At 45.2% G+C, this 21,672-nt stretch overlaps 1 protein-coding gene across 4 annotated transcripts; it reads left to right on the top strand.

The window, feature by feature from the left end:
• Nucleotides 1–6,483: 6,483 nt before the first annotated feature.
• On the top strand, nucleotides 6,484–20,548 carry Cdv3 (CDV3 homolog). Of its 4 annotated transcripts, XM_051139985.1 has the most exons (6): nucleotides 6,486–6,945; nucleotides 6,982–7,090; nucleotides 8,021–8,097; nucleotides 13,426–13,568; nucleotides 17,346–17,505; nucleotides 18,554–20,548. In XM_051139985.1, exons 1-6 carry the CDS (start codon nucleotides 6,776–6,778, stop codon nucleotides 18,702–18,704), a joined length of 810 nt encoding a protein of 269 aa, XP_050995942.1. In that variant the 5' UTR covers nucleotides 6,486–6,775; the 3' UTR covers nucleotides 18,705–20,548. The 4 variants fall into 4 exon arrangements, with proteins under 4 accessions (XP_050995944.1, XP_050995942.1, XP_050995941.1 ...); XM_051139987.1 differs by having other exon boundaries at nucleotides 6,484–7,090; nucleotides 17,835–18,696; XM_051139984.1 differs by having other exon boundaries at nucleotides 6,486–7,090.
• The last annotated feature ends 1,124 nt before the right edge of the window (nucleotides 20,549–21,672 follow it).

Genomic DNA, 21,672 nt, shown 5'->3' with positions numbered 1-21,672 from the left:
AATATTTTCAGCCTCTGAGACTTACTGCTGAGTAAGCTCACCCTTAATTGTTCTTTCTGAGCTCTGGGCTGGCTGGTTCAACTCGGCTGTTCTGGCTCAAACTCTTCTCCCAGCTGATTTATTTAATCTGGCTTCTCTCTCAGCCCAGAATTGCTCTGTTTGACCTCAAACTAACCCAGCAATCTGCTCTAATCTTCTGGCTTCTTCTCAGTTTCTGGCTCGTTGACTTCACTCGAGTTCTCTTTCTCTGCAACCCATTTCTCCATTACCATCCTGGTAAACTCCCTCTTCTTGCTACAAAACTGCCTCTTACGTAGCTTCCCTTTCCTCGCTCTTCTCCTGACAGTTGGGTGTATCCTATTCTGTCAAATCTTCTCTGATTCGTCACCTTTTCTGACACTCAATTAGACATCACTTTCAAACACGGGTGCTTCTTTCTACAAATTAACTTTACCTTTGTTTGGGATAACCTGGACCTAAGCTTTTCTTTACTTGATACTTGCTCTATACCAGGCTGGCCTTGAACTCAGATCTGTTTGCCTCTGTCTCCTGGATTAAAGGTGTGTTTGTATTCTAGCCAGATCACATAGACCTAGAAGATCTTTGGATGTGATCTCTTGCCAGAACAGCCATGTTCTGGATTAACATTCCTCTACACCTTCCTCTAGCCTCCCAGGTACTGATACACATGTGTGTGTTCACACATGCATACTGTTAGTAATGGTTTCTACTGCTGTGATGAAAAACCAGGACCAAAGCAACCTGGGGAGAAAAGGGCTTATTTGACTTACACTTTCATATCATTGTTCATCATCAAAGGAAGTCGGGGCAGGAACTCAAACAGGACAGGAACCTGGAGGCAGGAGCTGATGCAGAGGCCATGGAGGAGTGCTGCTTTCTGGCTTGCTTCCATGGCTTGCTCAGTCTGCTTTCTTATAGAACCCAGGACCACCAGGCCAGGGTGGCACCACCTACAATAGACTGGGCCCTACCCTATCAATCACTAATTAAGAAAATACCCCACAGGCTTGCCTACAGCATGATATTACTGAGATATTTTTCCAAATGAGGCACCCACCTCTGATGACTCTAGCTTGTGTCAAATTGACACAAAACTAGCCAGCACACATACACATAATTAAGAAAAAAGGTTTTATCAGGTCAAAATAGGCACATATATCTGTGGTCCTAGCTGGTCAGGATACAAAGCGAGGTGGGTCATACAAGCCCAGGACTTTGAGGCCAGCCTGGAGAAAATGAAACCAAATTAAACCAAAACAAGCAAAAGAAAGCCAGGTGTGGTGGCACGCATTCGTAATTTCAATACCTGGAAGGTGAAGTCATGGTGTCCTGCTTTGCTTTTAAATTACTGTGACAAACACTATGACCAAAAGAGACTTGGGGAAGGAAGGGTTCATTTGGCTCGCTTGTCCCAATCACAGGCCATCACTGAGAGAAGCCAGGGCAGGAACAAAAGAGAGGCAGAAGCAGGAACTGAGGCAGAAGCTATGGAGGAATGCCGCTTATTGGCTTGGTCCTCGGGGCACATTAAGCTTGCTTCTTTTATATGTACAACTTAAGACCACCTGCCCGGGGTGGCATTGCCCACAGTGGGCGGGGCTCTCCCACATTAATCGTTAATCAGGAAAATGCACACAGACATGCCTACAGGCCAATGCAATAGAGGCATCTTGTCAATTGAGGTTCCCTTCTCCCAGACGACTCCAGCTTGCATCAAGTTGACAAAAAAATAGAAAAACAAAAACCTCACCAGCACGTAGAGGGATCAGGGATTTTCATTCCAGACCAATCCCAGAGCCACAAATGTTAGGCAAGGGCTTTACCATTGACCTATACCTCTTGTCCCATTATTCTTAATTACTAACATAGGGCCTGGTAATATAGTTAACATTGAGAAGATGTTCCAGATCAATGAAGGAGTGATTGAATGACTTAGAAATCATGGGACTATCAGCAAGGAATCAAACGCACCAAAATAAAAGGGCCAAGGCCTTGTAAGGCTGGATACCCACGCTGTATGTGGAGACCTTTGGGGGTGGCGGGGAGACACTGGCACCCTCCTCCCCCACCCCCAGGGTGAGACTTTTAAGACCAGCTGGAGAAGGGGAACATTCAGGCAGTGGCAATCTGCCTCACAACTGTTAGAAGGGAAAGATCCTGGCCACCCGCTTCCTGCCAAGCTGTCTGGCCGGTGTGTGCGGCATTCTTGTGAGCTGAGCACTGGCGGAATTTCCAGCCTGGGGAGCAGAATGGAACTTGGAACAAACAGCTCAGCAGAAAAGAACCCCCGGGACAATGGGGCTGCTCAGCTGCCTTTTGCTAGCTCGTGATAGAATACCGGAGCTCAGCAGACCCTGGTCAAGGGGGGCAGGGGAGGATAACTGACATTCATCAAGCTGGGCATTCTGAGTCCCCACAGAGAAATGCCCATGTGGGGACAGTGTTAAGAATCTCTGAAGAAGCCTACTGTGATGGTGCATGCCTTTAAGTCCAAGCACTCAGGAGGCAGAGTCATGGCTAACCTGGTCTACACAGCAAATTCCAGGCCAGCCAGGGCTACATATTGTCGGGTCCAAAACCCTGCCTCCTCTCATGGTCAAGTTCAGTCTAGTACTTTGTCTCTGAGTTCTGGACTCCTCCAGATGCCTCTGGCTGTGCTCTCCCTCGTATCTTCAGTAAAAACCTTCCCTTCAGCCATACTGTGGAGCAGTCATGGCCCCACTTTACACACATATGAGACCCTGTCTCAAAAACAGCAAAGCCCCCTCCCAGACTTGCGGAAACACTCCAGAATGGTCACAGTCTGTCACTTCCTCTCTCACAAGGGCAGAGAGATCTGCATACACTGGAAGATGGATGTGAAGATTTCTGCAAGAGCTGAAACATGCTTTGGAGATGGGGGCCAGATAGGATGAAGGGGTGGTCACGGTAGGATTGAGGGCACACTGTTCCCAGCTTTCCAGGCAAGCTGCTTACTAACCAAGCCCTCTCCCTACCCCCTTCCTCTATGAAGCACACACTTATATTTGAGACACTGCTTTATTCAAAGTTGAGTAAAGAGCCTTCAACTCTTTAATAATCTGGAAGACGAGTTCTAAATACAAATAAATGGGTCCCCATCAATAATACATGATGGTCTTAAAGAATCAATGGCTTGAGCAAACGCAGAGAAGGGACTGCAGCCAAGGGTTGACGCAGCCGAGTTCCCGCCTGTGCTTTGCAGTGTGATTGATGGCATCTTTCCCAAACTCCATCATGTATAAGAAATTGAGGTCAGGCCGATAGAGAGGCCAGTGTCTTTGTGGTTGTGGCACCTGTAGTTAGTCTCTCCAGTGTGAAACTGGTCCTTTCCTCTTTGACTCCCTGGCCCCGAAACCAAGAGCGGCTACTCCCACAAGCTGCTCTTGTTAAGTTCCCCTGCCGCCCTTCTCTTCCCTGGTCACAGGGTTCCATGTAATCCTAGTTCTGGGGAAGCATCACTGACCAGGAAGTCTAGCTGAATTAGTGCATCCCAAGCCCAGTGGGAAACTATGCACCCCAAAACAAGGTGGGGTGGCAAAATGGCTTGCTGCCATGCCTGACCTGAGTTTGAGCCTCTAGATCTCTGCAAGTTGCCCTCTGACCTCAGCATACATGCCATGGCATTTGAGGTCACACGTATACAGATTTAAAAAACCAAAACAAAGTAGATGGCACCTGAGGCCTAAGCACCTAAGATTGTCCACTGGCCTCCAAGGACATCATGAACACACAGCCTGCATTTACCTACACCACTGCCACCAGCACCAACGATGTAAAAACAAAAGAGATTTTGTAGTGTAGGTCTATAATCTCAACACTTTTGGAGACAGAGGCAGGAGTGTTAACTCAAGGCCTGCCAGGGTTACACAGAAAGACCTTATTTAAGGAAGAGAGAAATCCAGCAGGAGAGATGGCTCAGCGATTGAGTGCTTACTGCTTTTGCAGAAGCCTGTGCTCAATTCCTAGTACCCATATCAGGTGGCTCACCATACTGTAAATCCAGGTCCAGAAGATCCAATGTACATAGTTACATACATACAATAAAAATACATACATACATGCAATAAAATACATATACTACATACGTACAATAAAAATAAAATGTGTCTTTTTAAAAAAGAGAAAAGGGGCTGGGGTCCAGTTGCTAAAGTGGCTGCCTAGGACACATGAAACAAACTTTGAAAAAAGTAGTGATGGGGCTGGAGCGATGGCTCAGCAGTGAAGAGCACTGGCTGCTCTTCCAGAGGACCCAGGCTCAATTCCCAGCACCCATATGGCAGCTCACAACTCCGATTCTAGGGGATCAAACACCCTCACACAGACACACATACAGGCAAAACAACCAATGTACATGAAATAAAAATAAAATGCTAAATTAAAAAAAATAGTGATAATCTCAGGTGGTGTACGCCTATCCCAGCAGAAGGAGGCAGACGCAAGATCTCCAGGCCAGCCAGGGTTACAGATCAAAACTCCATTAAAAGAAAGAAAGAAAGAAAGAAAAGCTAATTGAGGTAGAAGTTCAAGATCATCTTGTCATCTTGCCTCTGTCTCTGAAGGGAGTTCAAGGTTAGTTTGGGATACATGAGACCCTATCTTTAAGGGGGATGCGGGGGTGGGTGTGGGTGGGTGGGGAGCAGGTAAGGGCAAAAGAAGGAAAGAGGAAGAAAGAAGGCAAAAAAGAAATTTTGAGAAGAGGTGTTAAGCAAAGCTGGTGGCTCTGGGCAGTGCTGAACTTGGCCAATACTACAGGAAGGTGTCACAAAAGGAATCACCTAGGAACCATCCTGGGTTTGGAGAATGAGACAAATGTATCTCCTTAGTAGCCAGGTGTGCTGGGGCACACCTTCACTCGCAGAACTCAGGAGGCAGAGGCAGAGAGGCAGAGAGGCAGAGACACTCATACACTGATACACTCAGAGCTTAAATCTCCAGTAGGGTGACTACAGTAAGACTTCTAAAGGAAGACAAGAGGGAACTGATATAGAAGAGACAGCTCTCCATTTACTGGCTGGGTTCTATCTTTCCCACAAGGCTAGAGACCTAGATCTGAGTCATTTCCTTGGTGGTTGTCACGGCTTTCTCCTCTACTCTTAAGAGGAAGCAGAAGTTTAAAAGCGTACCTAGACCACACTTCTCATAGGGAAGCATACATTTGATTCTTCCGGCCCCAAAGTCAAGGCAGGTGGAAACAAGCATATTTTTGATTCTCGTTTCTGTATCTTGTGGTCGTTCCCTTTCCCCGTCCTTAAATCCAAGATAGGAGCCAAAGTTAAACCATAGCCATCAAACTCAAGTCAGAGTAGGAGGAATTCTAGGTGCATTAATATATTAACAACAACAGCAAACCTCAAAACCTATGCGTTGCGACCCCAGCAGCATATAACATAGGCACGGTGGGGTGTGTTTGTACTCTCAGCACTTGGAAGGTGGAGGCAGAAAGATCAGAAATGATCTTTTTCACGTATGGGGTTCAGAGAAGCCTGGGCTATGTGAGACCCAGTCTCAAAACAAAATAACCTCCCGAAAGCAGACAAAAAAGCTTTCTGGGCTGGAGACATATCAGGGGTAAAACTATTAAACTCAGTAAGCACAAATAGAGTGCAGGCTCAGGAAAACTAGTTGTGTGTTGTGTGTGATTCTGTGGGTGGAGCCCAGCACTGACATGCGCCTGTTAAACTCTTACCACTAAATCACATTCCCAGCTGTTCTCCATTTCACAAGAGCCTGCGTTAGAGAGTCAGATAGACACATCCAGGATGGAGTTCATAATCAGTTCCCTTTCATTCATCTACTGGCTTATTAAAGATCCTTCCTCCCATAAATGGAACAAGTACTAATCCACTGCTCAAAAGCATCCTGTTCAGAAGAAAGTAATAGGTGCCAGACCAGAGATGGTGCAAAGTAGAGCGAAGAGCAGGGCAGGAGGAACAACCTTGAACACAGCTGGCTTAACAAGGTCTCTTTACTGAAAGTTCAAACGCCTTACCAGGCCACAGTCCTGGCTAGCAGACGCACGTGTACCCTACGCATGCGCGCAACCAAGGCACACCGCCCCCTCCGGCTGGTCTTCTTCAGCCAAGTCACCAACCCTCTAAATGCCCGACCTCAAGGCAAGATCGTTGGCCAACCAGAGGCTGGAGTCACTGGACACGTCACTCTTTTTGCATATACCCGCTCCTCCCCCGCCCCCATGCTGGGCACCGCCCCGTCGAAGGAACGGATTGTCACCTAAGCGCTCCGTCCCGGCATCTGATTGGCTCTCCCGGAGGCTCCGCCCCGTGTCCTCCCGCCGCCCGCCCCGCTCGGCGCGCCCACAGCGGCGGGCGGAACCGAGTGCGCAGGCGCGGCGCTGCCTCTCTGTGCTGGTGGCCCGCCCTCCCTCCTCCCCTCCCTCCCCTCCCCGTCCCCTCTCCCCTCCTCAGGCCCGCGCGTCTTCCTCCCGCTCGCGCCGTCGTTAGCCGAGCGCTTGCCGGTGCGCGCTTTCATCGCCCCTCAGGCAGCGGGGCGGGCGCGACCCTGCTCCGCGCTCGCGGCCCGGGCGAGGAGCGTACCACCGTTCGGCGGAGCGCGGGGGGAGCCGGCCGCCCTGCCGCCCGCGCCTCGGCGACCCCGCGGGGCTGAGGCGACGCCGCACCCGGCAGCCTGAACGCACTGCCGGCCTTGACCCAGAGCTCCGAACCGCGAGCGCCCGCCGCGCCCTCCGCGGGCCCCACCCATCCGGGCAGCGGCCATGGCCGAGACCGAGGAGCGGAGCCTGGATAACTTCTTCGCCAAGAGGGACAAGAAGAAGAAGAAGGAGCGGAGCAGTCGGGCGGCCAACGCGGCGAGCGGCGCGGGCGGGAGCAGCTTGGCGGCGGGTGCCAGGCCCGGCGACGGCGGGAGCTCGGGCTCCGGTGCCAGGTCGGGCGACGGCGGGAGCTCTGGTTCCGGTGCCAGGTCGGGCGACGGCGGGAGCTCGGGCTCTGGTGCCAGGTCGGGCGACGGCGGAATCTCGAGGCCGGGAGACGGCGGGAGCGCGGGACCCGCCGGCAAGGCCGTAACGAAGGTGAGGGTCGGGAGGCCGGCCGCATGTGCTCGCCCCCGCCGGCCCGGGAGGCCACGTGACTCGGGCTTCGCACGTCGGGCGGGCTCGCGGTCCCCGGGTTCCCGCCGCCCCCGTCCGTCGTCCCCCGCGCGCCGCGCCCTCTGGGCTACGGGGGGGTTGGGGCGGGCCGCGGTTCCCGAGTGACGTGTGCTTGAGTACTCCGTCGTCCCACTTGAGCCGAGTTGGGGAATGGATTTCATTTTCTTAAGGTGTTTTAAGTCTCATGAGCAGCTGGTGTAGCGTGGCTTGCTCACCCAGCCGCGGCCACATGGAGTTGTGGGATTTCTGTTGGTTATTCTCCGCTCAGTTTTTTCCCTATAGTTGGTTTTAAGCAAAAGCAGAGAGGGCGTGTGGTAGCTAGGCACGTGTCAGGGGGCTTGGAAGAACGGGCTATGCTTTACAATCCAGCCACTAGACCCAACTTACTTTTTGAGACAGGGTCTCACTGTGTAGCCCTGGCTGGCCTCGAATTCACAAAGAACCTCCGGCCTCTGCCTCCTGGGATTAAAGGTTTGTGTCACTACCTGCAATTTTTGAAAGATCAGATGTATTTGCTAGTTTGTGTGCGAACACTCGTGTACATGTGCCAGAGAGATCAGAGGACAACTTGCCGTAGTGAGTTCTCTCCTTCCACCATGTGTGTGGGCTTTGGGGAATCAGACACAGGTCCTCAGGGATGATTGCAGGTGCGCTTACTGGCCGAAGAATTCCGGTGGCCCTTGATCACCGTTTTCCTGGTCTGAAACCTGTTTACCAAGATCTCTAATTAACCAGATGTTTTGCAGGTGCCTTTACCAGCTTGAGGAATCCCAATGGCCCTCGATCCTTTTTTCTTAATCTGAAGCCTGTTGACCAAGACCTCTAATTAATCAGATGGTATTTCTTCCATAGGATGAAGATGAGTGGAAAGAATTTGAGCAAAAAGAGGTTGATTACAGCGGACTAAGAGTTCAGGCAATGCAAATAAGGTAGGATGTGGTGACTAGTGGGATTAGATAACCTTGCAGAGGATAAACATATTGGACACATTTACTTTTTCTTCAGGCCCAATTTTCCTGGGCTTGAGCAAAGGCAGTCAGTCTCTCTGGTGTCATTAAATTAGCTTCAAGCTCTAAAATCCAGTGAGAGTTTCGCCACTTGGCAGCTGTTTAGATTTTTATTTGAATTGACTAAATGGGTTGATCATTGTTCATTTTAAACACATAGTGTTTGAATTTAGATGGTGCCCTCTATCCTCAGTAAGGTCTCCTGCAGCTCAGTCTGCCCTGAGAGCTTACTGTATAGCTGAGAACCTTGAGCTAGTTTAAGGGTATATGGATGTGAATATGTCTGTACTGTTCTCTGGGTTGTGCTAGGAACTGGACCCTGGGCCTCTGGAAGAGCACTGAGCCATCCTGACCTTCAACAGCTGATCCTTCAGTTTCCACTTAAATGCACCACCAGATTCTGTCTGTACTTTTTATGTTTTGGGGTTTTTGAGACAGGATTTCTCTGCATACCCTTAGCTGTCCTGGAACTCAGTCTGTAAACCAGACTGGCCTCAAACTCGGGTTCACTTCCCAAGTGCTGGGATTAAAGGCGGTCGCCACCACTGTCCGGCTTACTTTTTAATTTAATTTATTTCTTTAAATTCTCTCCAGTAAACAAGTTGATATATTTGCAATTGGAGTGTAGGGTATTTCCAGACTGTGCTCCCAGTGATCTTGCCTTCTGTGCTCATTGCCCAGTCAAGAACTGAATATCTCTGTTAAAGAGCAGCCCTCCTGAAGTCTTGCACTCACTGCCTTTATCCCCAAGGTTAACTGCTGTTGTGGCATGGCACATGAATTCCCTTTAGAATTTTATGGGAATGAGATTGTAGATTCTAAGTATTTTGTTTGCACAGGTCTTGGTTGTGTGTCCCAGGCTGGCCTTGAATGTTCATCCCATTTCCTCAGCTTTTGGAATTGCCATTTTAGGCTCTGAAGTGTTATTTAAAGTTGAGGAAAAGTCATTTTTTCAAAGTTGGATTGATTGATTAAGAGACTTTAAAATTGAGAAGTTGCATTGTTGGCCTCAGTTGTAGTTTTAGATTCCCCCCGTCACCCCCAGCTTTTTCCAGGCCAGTCTGGTCTACAAGGTGAGCCCAGGATAGCCAAGGCTACACAGAGAAACCCTGTCTCAGAAGAAAAAATCCAAAAACCTTAATTCATCTTACATAAACAAAAAATCTGAAATTAATTGCCATTGATTTGAAGCTTGCAATTTGTAAATTATTCTAGTGACTATGGGACAGTGGAGAAAATAATTTTCCTAACTCTAAACTGTCTTTTGAAATCTAGTTTATAGTATTTATAAGTAACTTCTGTTTTAAAAAAAAACAAAAAACAAAAAACACCCCAGCTACTATTTTAATGTTCCCGGTGTTCTCACACCAACTGTTGTGAGTGTACCAAAACATTCCTTTTTTGTATCGTGGAACTTAGAAGGTATCTTTTTGGTGTGTGTCTCATGTTTTTTCATTTGTGTTTTCCTTTTTTAAATTTCAAGATTTAATTATGTATGTGTATCTGGGTTGGGCATATGTACATTTGCATGCAGGTACCTGAGACCAGAAGAGGGCATTAGGTCCCTTGAATCTGGACTTAAGAGTAGTTGTGAGCTGTCTGTGAGTTTTAGGAACTGAATTTGGATCCTCTGCAAGAGTAAATTCTAGAAAATACTCTCATTGGGGCTGGTGGAGAAAGCCTTAATTCTCATTTTCTTAGGAGGCTGAGGTAGGAAGCTTGAGAAAAAAAATCGGGCCTGACTGGGTGAAGTGAGTTGAAGATTACCCTGAGCAAGTAGAAAATGTTCTTGTTTTCTTTGTTCTTTGGCTTGATCTGTGGAGAGGGAGTTTACAGGTTCCTTTTATGTAGGGTGCTTGGTAGACTGGATGTGCTCCCAGTACTGTAGTAAAAGTTAGGCTCTTGGTCTGCTCTTGTTCTTGAATATTTGAGTGGTAGTTTTGGCCATGTTGAATTTAATGGGCAAAAGTTATACCTTCTAAGGTGGGGGAGAGGGCTTCAAGTTTATTTGGTATAAAATTTAGTTTTGTTATGAGATATTTAAATTGAATTGTTTTTCCAGCGGCCTTTATTTTAACTTTTTTGGAGTCAGGAATTTGCTTTGTAGCTCAGGCTGGCCTTAAACTGATTTGGTCCTCCTGCTTTCGGGCCCTAATGCTAGGACTATAGTATGTACCACTATGCCCAGCTTATTTTGGCGAACCTCCCCCTTTTTTCTTGCAAGTGTGAGAATCAGACACATGGTTTCATACAACATAGGCAAGCCCTGTATCACTGAGTCATATCCTTACCCCTGACTTTACTACCTAACAGTTTTTGGTTCTTTTTTTGAGGCAGGATCTTGTAGCTAAGTTGGTATTAAACTCCATATACAGTCAGGACTAAACTTAAACCCTTTATCCTCCTGCCTTTACTTTGCAGTGCGTTGTGTAAGATAGTAGTCACAACCACTGGGTTGTCCAGGTGAGCTCCCAGGCTCCTGGTTGGAGTGATAGATTATTTGATCTAAGGTAGACTAGCTTTTGTGTGTATTTTTTTTCATTGTTCTTAGTAGTATTTTGTCATTGCTCTCCAGTAGTCATTCTAGAAGACTTCACTGGTCTTTACTAATAGTTTATAATCTAGATGTGTTTTTAAAATATGGTTATTTTAGTTATTCCTAAAAGTCTTTGGACAGAGCTAGATGTGGTGGGACATGCCCATAATCTCAGAGCTTGAGGTTGAGGCAGGAGGATAAACATGGGCTCGACCTAACCTTAGCTACAATGGGAGAGACATTGTCTTTTTGTTTTGTTTCGAGAAAGAGTTTCTCTGCAGTCCTGGCTATCCTGGAACTCACTCTGTAAACCAGGCTGGCCTTGAATGCACAGAGATCCTCCTGCCTCTGCCTCCTGAGTGCTGAGATTAAGTGCGTGTGCCACCACTGCCCAGCAAGATGTCTTAAAAAAAGAAATGACTTATACTTGATGCTATCTGTTAAGCCAGATTGGAGTTTTCCTTTATATTGTGAGCATGTGGTATATCCTGAGTGTTCACTCCTGTACTCTTGGATTTGAGGTCCAGAGGAGTCCATGAGCACATCTTCCTGTATCTCTCCACTGTATTTTCTGAGGTAAGGTCTCTTGGTGAACCTGAACCCCTCACCATTTGGTTAGGCTGGCTAGCCAGTAAACTTCCGAGAATATACTGTCTGTGCCCTGCAATACTGAGCATGCCTGGCTTTCATATGGGTACCAGGGATTGGAACTCTGGTTTCTTTACTTTTACACCAAATGCTCTTTAACAGTTGAGCACTTGTGATTTCGTGCATCGGTGAGTAAATGGATTCAAAATGTGAGTAAATAACTGAAAGCTGCTGCTTCAGTGTTAGCATGCCGTGAAGGTCTGTGTGGGAATCTTTACCTCTTAAAAGGATTGGTTTGTGGGGATATCACCACTAGTCATTTGCATCTAGGTTAATACTTGTTTTATTCATGAGGCAATTATCATAGTACAACCATATTGATACGGCTTTAAATTTTTTTTTAAAGTAAAAAAACCTTTTGAAAAAATTCCTGAAGTTTGGACACTATGATTAATCTGGGTAAATTATAAACTTCATACTAGCTAATAAAGCTACTGTTAGGGTATCACTCAGCCAGGGTAGTGGCACACTTCTTTAATCCCAGCACTCTGGAGGCAGAGGCAGGTGGATCTCTTGAGTTCAAGGACAGCCTGGTCTACAAAGAGAGTCCAGAACAGCCAAGGCTACACAGAGAAACCCTGTCGAGGGGGAGAAAAAAGAAAATGGTGTAACTCTGTCTAACCAACTTTTTAAGATTTGTTGGAAGCCAACAGTGATGGCACACACCTTTAAGCACTCAGGAGGCAGAGACAGGATCTTTGTGAGTTTGAAGCCAGCCTGGTATATAGAGTTTCAAGATAGCTACACAGAGAAATCTTGTCTTGAAAAACCAAGAAGATGTGCTAAATATATAAAATGCTTTAGTTGATTATTAAATGGCATGAGTATTAATTAGTTTATTTTGTGTGAGCATGCTGTTGCAAACATGTCAGAAGATACCTGGCAGGAGTTAGTTCTTTTCCACCTTGTAGATCATGGGGATTAGATTCAGATTGTTAGGCTTGGTGGCAACCTTAGGTTTTAGGAGAAGTTATCACTAAGTCATTGCCCTCTTGCGTCAGCCTCTTGTGTGCTGTGGTCATCACAATTTCCAAATGGTGTCTACTTTTGTGCTTCTCTTTCACTATTGGGCATCATGGCCAGGGCAATGTACCCTGTTACTCCTCCCTATCCCTTAGAGAGTCTTAAATACAGACTGAAGATGAAGCTGCTCCTCTTTGTTGGCATGTAGGTCTTTGGATGCTGTAGTTATTTGGAACTGGTGGGCACTGTCTCTAAAGGATCTTGGGGAGAGGGATTTGGTTTTTTGAGACAGGGTTTTTCTGTGTAGCCTTGGCTGTCTTGGACTGGCTTTGTAGACCAGGCTGGCCTTGAAGTCAAATAGATCCGCCTGCTTCTGCCACCTGAGTGCTGGGATTAAAGACGTGCGCCATCATGGCCTGTCTAAAGGATCTTAAAGATGAGTATGGTGGTTTACATTTTTAATCTCAGCTTTTGAGAGATAGAGATGGGAATACAGGAAGATCAGCCAGGAGTTACAGACCAGCCTGGGCTACCTGAGACCTTGCCTCATAAAAGCAAGTTAAAAGGGTCAAATTTGTCTTGGATTCTAGAAAATCAGTTTAAAATGCTTATGTAGCATACATGAGAATCCAAATTAGATCCCACTCACCCGCTCCCCAAAAACCCCAAAACCAACACTAAGCCAGAAGAAATTTGTCTTACAGCGAGGACACATTTTGCTTTAAGAGAACTATCCTTTTTGGGGCCCAGCAAGATGGCTCGCTGGTCATTGCTGTTAAAGCTGATGACCTGGCTTTGTTCCTAGAACCTACAGAGAGAACCAATTCCCAAAAGTTGTGCTTTGACTGCATGCACTTACACACACCTTCCCCCTAAAAGTTTAGCCGGCCGTGGTGGTGCACACCTTCAGTCCCAGCAGAGACAGGCAGATCTGTGAGAGCTGGGTCAGCCCTGACTATGTGTCTGCTACTGTGCCAGTCGGGGCTGCATAACATGACCTTATTTCAAAAAAGGAATGACTTTTGTAGAAATTTGATATCGTGGTGCATACATCTAATCCCAGCATTGGGGAAATTAAATGTACTTGTTTGTTTTTCCAATAGTGAAAAGGAAGACGATGATAATGAAAAGAGAGAAGATCCGGGCGACAGCTGGGAGGAAGGTGGAGCTGGCAGTGGAGGAGAAAAGTCTTCAGGCCCCTGGAACAAAACAGCCCCGGCACAAGCACCTCCCACTCCAGTCCTAGGTAATCTTCTGTTTCCTTTTCTGAGAGGATGGGGGAGCGGGAAACTTACTACTCCTGGGAGGGGGGTGCATTAATGGAAGGAATGTAGTAATTGAGTGACAAACTTTTGTCCCATAGGCTGTCAAAGTTTTTGGTGCAAGAGCATGAAGCCAGTAGTTAACCTGCATTCTACCACTAAATTACATCCTTGATGCTATTCCTAATCTTGAAGCTTTAATTCTCAGCAGAACTTTGTTTTCTGAAGGGAGTAAACATATCTTGGAACTAAAAAACAAAAAACAAAAACCAGCCATGTGTGTGTGTTTGCAGCTTGTACAGGTGCTTTTGGATAGGCCAATTTTTTTTTTTTTTTTTAATCATTGTCCACTTATATTTCTTGAGTAGGTTCCTCTAGTGAGGGATTACAGGTGACTGCCATGCCTACCTAGCTTTTACATTGAATCTAGTCATCTAGCTCTGGGCCTTATACTTGCTCACCAAACACTGCCTCAAAAGTTTTTGTATTTGCTTTGCGAGACATTGAACTAAGGGCCTTGCACATGCTAAATGTGCTGTACCACTGAGCTGCATTTCCAGTTCAGAAATCTTAGTTTTTTAAATTTTCTTTTGAAGCATCATTTTTATGAAGCCCAGTCTGGCCCTGAGCCCTCTCTGTAATAGGGATGACCTCATGCCACCCCCACCCCCCAACCCCCATTTCCTAACGCTAGGATTACAGGCATGACCTTTCCTGGCAGCTTTTCTCACTTAAAATATTTTTAGGATATAAGTAGTAATAAAATAATTTTTAAAATATAAAAATAAAGCTTATAAAATATTTTAAAATTATTTTTATTTGAGATTGTCATACAGTATATTTTTGATAATATTCATCCCTACTCTTCCAAGACCCACCAACCACTCTTGCCTTTTGAGACAGGATCTCACTATGTCGCCCAGGATAGCCTCACATTTATATGGTGTGTGTGAAGGCCGGAGGATGACTCTGTGTGTCTTCCTCTGTCAGTCTGCACCTTATGTTTGAGACAAGTTCTCACTGAGTCTAGAGCTCATTGAATGGCTATACTAGACGGCCAGCACGCTCCTGGGATCTTCTTTCTCTGTCACCACCCAAGCCTGATCTGTTAACGGGCACATGCTGGATTTCTGTGCATACAAATGTAAGTCTCGTGTTTTTATGGCAAGCGCTCTACCAGCTGGACCATCTATCCTCCCCAGCCTCTCGATTGCTGAGGAGACTGGTGTGAATTGCCATGGTAATGCTGCTTGGTTTTTCTCTCTTGAACTTGATACACTTCACCAGGCACACAGCTCCTATGTCTGTTCTTAACGCTTTGGGGCTCTATCTTTCTTCTTTGTGTCAGGTGCCTGAAACTTTCTCTGTGAAAGGCCAGATGGTAAATAACCTAGATGAGAGGACTGTGGTGGTTTCTGTTGTGCTTCTGTGGCACAGAAGCTAATGGGGTTATAACAACGATGAGTGCAGCCATGTTCCAGTTGTTGGGCGGATTAGATTCAGCTTGTTTGCTAACACTTAGTTTTATATGTTTGCTTTCTTTTTCTGAATTTAGTATTTATTTGTGTGGTGAGTTTGTGGAGCTGGATCTTGCCACCAGGTTTGTACAGAGAGAGAGAGAGAACATCTTTACTTGCCAATCCATCTCCTGCGGTCCTCTGCAGGCCTTTAGTTCTTTCCATGGCTGCTTAATTTAACCCTATCACTGAAACCCTCCCTGAGGTTCTTTTTAGAATGCATGCAGCCCCTTTGGGGATAGAGCGAGCACACTCAGCAGTTCAGAGTACTAACCTGCTCTGCCAGGGAACAGAACTGTTATCTCAGTGTTCTTGTCAGTGGGGCTCATAAATACCTATAGCTCCAGTTTCAAGCAATCCAACTTTTCCTTCTGGCCACCATGGGCATTGTGTGCCTACACACAGTCATGCATATTGTTTTTAATTACCAATATTATCAGTATGACCAGTGTGCCTGGCTAGCAATCAAGACAGACACTTGTTATATTTTAAAATAGCCTTAGTTAACCTGGGGTAGGGCAGATATCAACCCTCTATAAACTACCTCCCATAGTGGGGCAGGCATGGGATCCCTGCCTCAATCCCATGCCATCTGCTTCCAGTAACTTCTATCAAGCTACCTCCCATCCATAATCCCAACTACTTGCTAATGTTCTTCATCTGGGCCGGATTCTCCAACCATTAAAATTTTGGGAGGCGATGGAAGAGAGAGCTCAGTGATAATGTGACCTCTAGTCACGTATTACTGTTGAGTTCTTAGCTTGTAGCCGATGTGACTTAGGGAGCTGAAATCTAGATTTCATTTTACTCATCTGAAATAGCTACATGTGTTGCTCTGAATCTCAACACTTGGGACACTGAGGCAGATGGAGTCTTTGCGTTGAGGCAGCCAGGGCTATAAAGTGGAGACAATCTCTCTCTTTTTTTTTTTTTTTTTTTTTTTGGGAAACAATCTTATGAATGATTGAGTGATTGATTACAAAGTAGAGCAAGCGAGCAGGCAAGTTTCTCAAGTCATATCACCCACAAACAAATAATAATTCTTTTTAGAGCCATATGTGGCTAATGGCTGAAATATAAAATATAAAGGTCGTAAGTATTCTTTGAAGATGGGTCTGAGTTGCCCGGGTTGGCTTTGAACTCAAGAAACTCCTGTCTCAGCCCCCTAAGCGCTGATGTTGCAAGCATGTTCAACCACTCCTGGCGGTTTTTACTGTTTGTATCCCACGCTCAGGTTAGATAATAAATAAGCATGTAAGCTCCCCTCTGGTATAATCTAAGCATGTAGAAAACAGTCTTTTAAACTGTGAGAACATTTTATTTGAGCTAGATGATGATTACGGAGATGTTTATTGTATTTTCATGGTGTAGGCTATCAAACCTCAGGGCCTTGCACTTGCTAGGCAAGTGCTGTACTGTTGAGCTTCCCCAGCCTGACACTTAAGTTTTTGAAACTGGAGAACAACACTGCTTGAAACCGTATCAAGATTCAGTTGGGGAAAGATAGAAAAAACCTAGAAGATTGTGGCCCCCAAATTAAGTCATAATTGAAGATGTTAAGCTGCTTGGTTGCTTTTTCTTGTGTTTTATAAGCAATAGAGAAACTGAACATCCATTGATCTTAAGAGAAGAAAATAAAAATAAAGACTGGCGCTTTTTTATTTTAAGATTTATTTTTATGTATAGTCTTCCACCTGTGTGTACACTTGCAGGCCAGCAGAGGGCACCAGATCTCATTATAGATGATGTGAGCCACTGTGTGATTGCTGGGAATTAACTCTGGACCTTTGGAAGAGCAGCCAGTGCTCTTACCCTCTGAGCCGTCTCTCTAGCCCAAGGATTGGCTTTTTTTTTTTTTAAGTCTAGAATCTAAAATACTATGTACATATATAAGATACCTGGCCTACCTTCCAAATAAAGAAAGTGAATGTCACATTTACTGATAGAAATGCCAGGGACTGCAGACCAAAGGGTAATCTCTTGAGGACTGTCTCATTTCCCAAGCCGGAGGACTCCCTCCATCAAGCCTGTAACCATACCCAGAGCATGCATACTTTATTCCCAGGGACGTTAGAGCACTGCCTTAGAGATGAGCAGGGTTCTGCTTTTTCACAGAACTTTGCTAGTGTTTACTCCAAATCCCTTCTAAGTTAGGGTTGCCTTTCTCACGATTGTTAAATGGTCAGCCGTGTAGGGAAATGTTACTAGAAGGTGAAGTGTTTGAATGAATGATTTATCTATTAGTTACAGAAACCCCGGAGCCGGCAATGCCTAGTGGTGTATACAGGCCTCCTGGGGCAAGGCTAACCACGACAAGGAAAACGCCACAAGGTCCACCAGAAATATACAGCGACACACAGTTCCCATCCCTGCAGTCCACTGCCAAGCATGTAGAGAGCCGGAAGTAAGTATGTGAGGTTATGAGTTAGGCTTTCCGACAGGCAGCTAGGAGCCGGCTGGGACTTGGGTGGCCTGGAGGGAAGGAGGAGGTGGGGCAGAGTCCTTGGAAAGGGCAAGAGAAAGGATGCTGAAGACAGGTTTGCTGTCTGCTGTGTTTCTGTCACAGCCCCATGTAGTTAGTTCTTAAAAGTACATTGTTAATGGCTTACGTTCCTTTAAAATATGGGAACTAGAAATGTAGAAGCATTTATCATTGCATTTCCAATAAGTGGGAGTAGATGAAAGATACTAGTGTTTACAAATCTAATACTAAAAATAATCTTATTTCAGCAGGTACTTAAAATGAATGCTACCTGAAGTTAAATGACCACATGTGGCACATCTACATCTTATTTAGGGACATGAAATTTCAAAAGTAAATAAAATGGGAAGAAATGTAAATGGCATCAGATGGAAAAATTTTTTTGGGTGGTTTTAAAGTAAATCCCAGCCTTTTCGCCTCGTTGAGAGCACAGCTGGCTTGATTTTAGACCTCCACTCAGACTTGCTTCTCTCCTCTGTCCTCAGATGTGTGGGGACTCTGGGAGGGCAGTGACTTGCCACACGCATCTTTCTTTACCTGATCTAATCAGATCACTCGCCCAACGCAAAAGGGAGGGGAAATCATTGAATGATGAGACATTACTTGAATGAAAAAATTGTTGCCCTTATGAATAGAGACCTGTTATGTACTAACTGCTAAATTTAGGAGCGAGTCTCTAGGAGGAATGTCATGCTACAGCTTCTTTCTGGTTGTCTTCAAGTTGGTCCCAAAATAATTCTATTCAGAAAATGGGGCCTAGGAGCTTCAGTACAGTATTACATGTTTTCTGTTCAATTGAAGCCTTAAAATGGTTTGATAAGGATTTTGTATTCCCTTCCTGTCTCTCCAGGATTATTTTTAGTTGTTTTTGTTTTTGTTTTGTTTTGTTTTGCTTTTTAATTCAAGGAAGAATACTTTCAAAATTCCCTAGTGAAGAAGAAATTTACTGATTACATTTCTTTTCCCTTAGGGATAAAGAAATGGAGAAGAGCTTTGAAGTAGTAAGACACAAAAATAGAGGTAGGGAGGAGGTTTCAAAAAACCAGGCCCTTAAACTTCAGCTAGACAACCAGTATGCTGTGCTTGAAAATCAGAAGTACAGCCACACACAGTACAGTTAAGGAATGGTCTTTGCTAAGCCTTCCAAGAAAGGTAACTAGACCACAGCTAACCACCAAGGACAGCCATTCAGCGTTTTTGATTTCTGGATCTACATTGACTGACTGAAGACCTCGATTCCGGTGACTGTGCCTGTTGCACTATGGAATTTTCAAGAGTCACGACTGATCTTGATGTGTGTTGGATTTAGGGGTGTTGTCATTGTCTTAAATATTTGTGAATTAGATTCAGCAGTGTTTTCCATAGTTGCTCTGCGTTTAAAACCAAACCTGCAGCCAGTGGTCATTTCAGACATCGTTATGTTCAGATACTGAGCCTTCACAAGGCTGACTACCTCAGATTTGCTGCACTTCATTGCGGATTTCATGTGGATCCCAACTTCTACATAAGGTTACAGCTAGTAGTGTCTGTGTGAACCTCGGAACCAACTCTACTGGATTCCTGTCAGAGAGCCTTCAGAAGTCAGCCATCTGGGTTCTGATCTGCTGTAAAAGATGGAGTTAAGTGACCTTAGTTAACCTGTTCAGTGCCCCATCCTAAGGAGTACTCTGTAGGCTGTGGCTATATTAGACTTCTGGAACAAGCTGTTGTCAGAAATGATATGTTTGGATCATCTGTGTGGGGCTATGATTTATAACAAGTTTTTAGTTGTAGTATGAAGTAACTACAGATTTGATTCAACCAAACTTGGGTCCACCAAATGGGGAATGTGGGGGGGGGGGTCTTGTTTCTTTGAGTACTTTTTTATTCAGATAGTGCTTGTTCTGTTCCACATTAAGGCCTTGCTTTGACTTGGAGTAAGTTCTTTGACAGCATATTGTGTGGTGGAATAGCTGAAATGAGACATTGAAGTGTGAAATGCCCTGTGGATTTGCCAGTCCGTAGGTGGAACCAGGTAGCCTTGGTGTGAAGGGCAGCCGATGCCACAGGTGATGCTCAAGCCTCTTAATCAGGTCTAAATTGCAGTGCTGTGGGTGGAATGTGGTGTCTGCTCAGGTGGGAAGGAGTTCACTGACCTGTCTTAACAGTTCAAAGCAGCAGGAGCAAAACCTCACCCAAAGTGGTTCTTGCATGGTGTCTGATAAATTGTGTGTGCCCCAGATTTGAAGGTATTGGTGTTCTGTAGATGCATCCGTTGTTCCACCCAGCTCTGTTCACATTGGGAGTATGTTTGTGGTGTTCACTTGAAGAGGCAGGGGAATAGCTAGCAATGTAGCACTTCTGTTGTTAGTAGTTACAATTTAACTTCCCAGTAACACTCGGCCCTTAAAGAAGTGACTCTGCTAAGTTAGTTTCCACTCAGTCAAATAGTCTGGCAGTTGCCTACTTTAAAGTCATTAGAAATGGTTCAGTGCAGATACTCTAATATTGGCATATATGATGCCTGGTTTTCTCTATGTAAATGAATCACTTTGCCAAATACATTTCAGACCTGCTCACTACTGACAGGTGAAACAGGTAATGAGGGAAGCTCTCCTGGCTTGAGAACATGTCTTGCAGTTTAGTGGGTGAGTGCAGCAGCGTGGGGAGCGGGAGGTGTAGTGTAGCCTAGTGTCTGCTGGGCAGTCATGTTGGCATGATCTGAGCCAGTCCTGAGGAGGTTGGGTGACTAGAAATTTGAGATTCTTGGTTAAACTGGAAACTTATTTGGGCACCAGAAACCTTAACAAGTAATCTCACACATTGAGCCACGTACTTAAAGTATACTTTACCCCACCTACACACACGTGCACACACCACCACATTCTGTTAGGGGTTATAGTTTAAGAAGTGAACTGAGACAGATGTGAAGGTTTGTTTAATGGCATACTGTACTGGAACACTGAAGACCTGCAGCAGATGTAAATTCCAAGTCTTTTTAAGATTGTGAAATTATCAAAATGCACATGAATCAAGTTTTAATACACTGTCTGGATGAATGAGGCTGTCCATCGCAGCATTTTCTTTGGGTTCTCAGGCATGGTTCGACAGTGTAAGACTCTGTAACATTAACATTGAATAAAAAGTAAACCTATGGATGGTGGAGTGTCATGCTTTCTGTTGAAACCCCTTAGCCTCAGATCCATTTCTGGGGATGAGGACCCTGCTCTCCAAGAGTGAATTTAGAAAGGTTTGCTAAATTCTGTAGAAGTTAAAAAGGCATGGGTGATACAAGTCTGAGACAGTTCCTTATGAGAAAATGTTAAACCATGTTCTGGAAGCTTCTGTAGATTTTGTTAGCTTTATTATGTCAAGGGGAGATCTAACATATTTTATCCTGTGAACTGAAAGTTCATGTTAAAGCTTTTTTTGTTTTTTTTTTTTTTTTTTAAAAGGAGGGCAGAAGATGGAGGAATGTGTGGGCCAGAGGTCAAGGTCAACATTGGGTATATTCAGTCATGGTCACATGTGCATTTGCATGTATGTGGAGGTTCGAGAACAACTTTTCAGAAGCCGATTCTCTTCCTATAATTGAGTCCCAGGGCTTGAGATGAACTTGTCTGGCTGGAAGCACGCTCCTTTACCAGCGGAGCTATCCTTACTCTGCCCCCCTCACCCCCCTGTGTTTTGTAGGTAGGGCTCCTGCTAGCTTCAGAAATCTGCTGGCAACCATTGTGCCTTCTTAGCCATCTTTGTGCTTACATAAAATCGTAAGACATTTTTAGTAGTTCTTTTGTGTGTGGGTGTTTTACTTGCCAAAGAAGTTTCTGGATCACCTGGAACTGGAGTTAACAGGGCTAGTTAACAGGTAGCAGTGGGAATCAGACCTGGGTCCAGAGCAGCCAGCCAGTGATCGCTTCTGATGGCACTCAAAGGAATAGCATTTTCCAGTTTTAGGATTTGGTTTATAGTTTCTAAGTCAGTAAAAATATTTTTTTAAGTAGTTTTTGATAATGGAATTTATATCTGTTTACTCTGTATTTGGTTGTGGCTTAAAAAATATTCATGTATGTCTGTGTGAATATATGCTACTTGTGTACAGGTGCTTGA

This window comes from Acomys russatus, chromosome 32 (genome assembly GCF_903995435.1).
Source record: "Acomys russatus chromosome 32, mAcoRus1.1, whole genome shotgun sequence".
NCBI classification, from domain to species: Eukaryota; Metazoa; Chordata; class Mammalia; order Rodentia; family Muridae; genus Acomys; species Acomys russatus.
The sequence above is the reverse complement of the archived record's forward strand: the minus strand, read 5'-3'. Positions and strand labels throughout refer to the sequence as shown.

What these genes read in the sequence shown, in the direction of transcription:
- Cdv3 (XM_051139984.1), top strand. Translation starts at nt 6,776, where the DNA reads ATGGCCGAGACCGAGGAGCGGAGCCTGGATAACTTCTTCGCCAAGAGG. An exon ending in GTTCAGGCAATGCAAATAAG is followed by an intron (nt 8,098 to 13,425) that starts GTAGGATGTGGT and finishes TTTTTCCAATAG; the next exon opens with TGAAAAGGAAGACGATGATA. An exon ending in ACCTCCCACTCCAGTCCTAG is followed by an intron (nt 13,569 to 17,345) that starts GTAATCTTCTGT and finishes TTTATCTATTAG; the next exon opens with TTACAGAAACCCCGGAGCCG.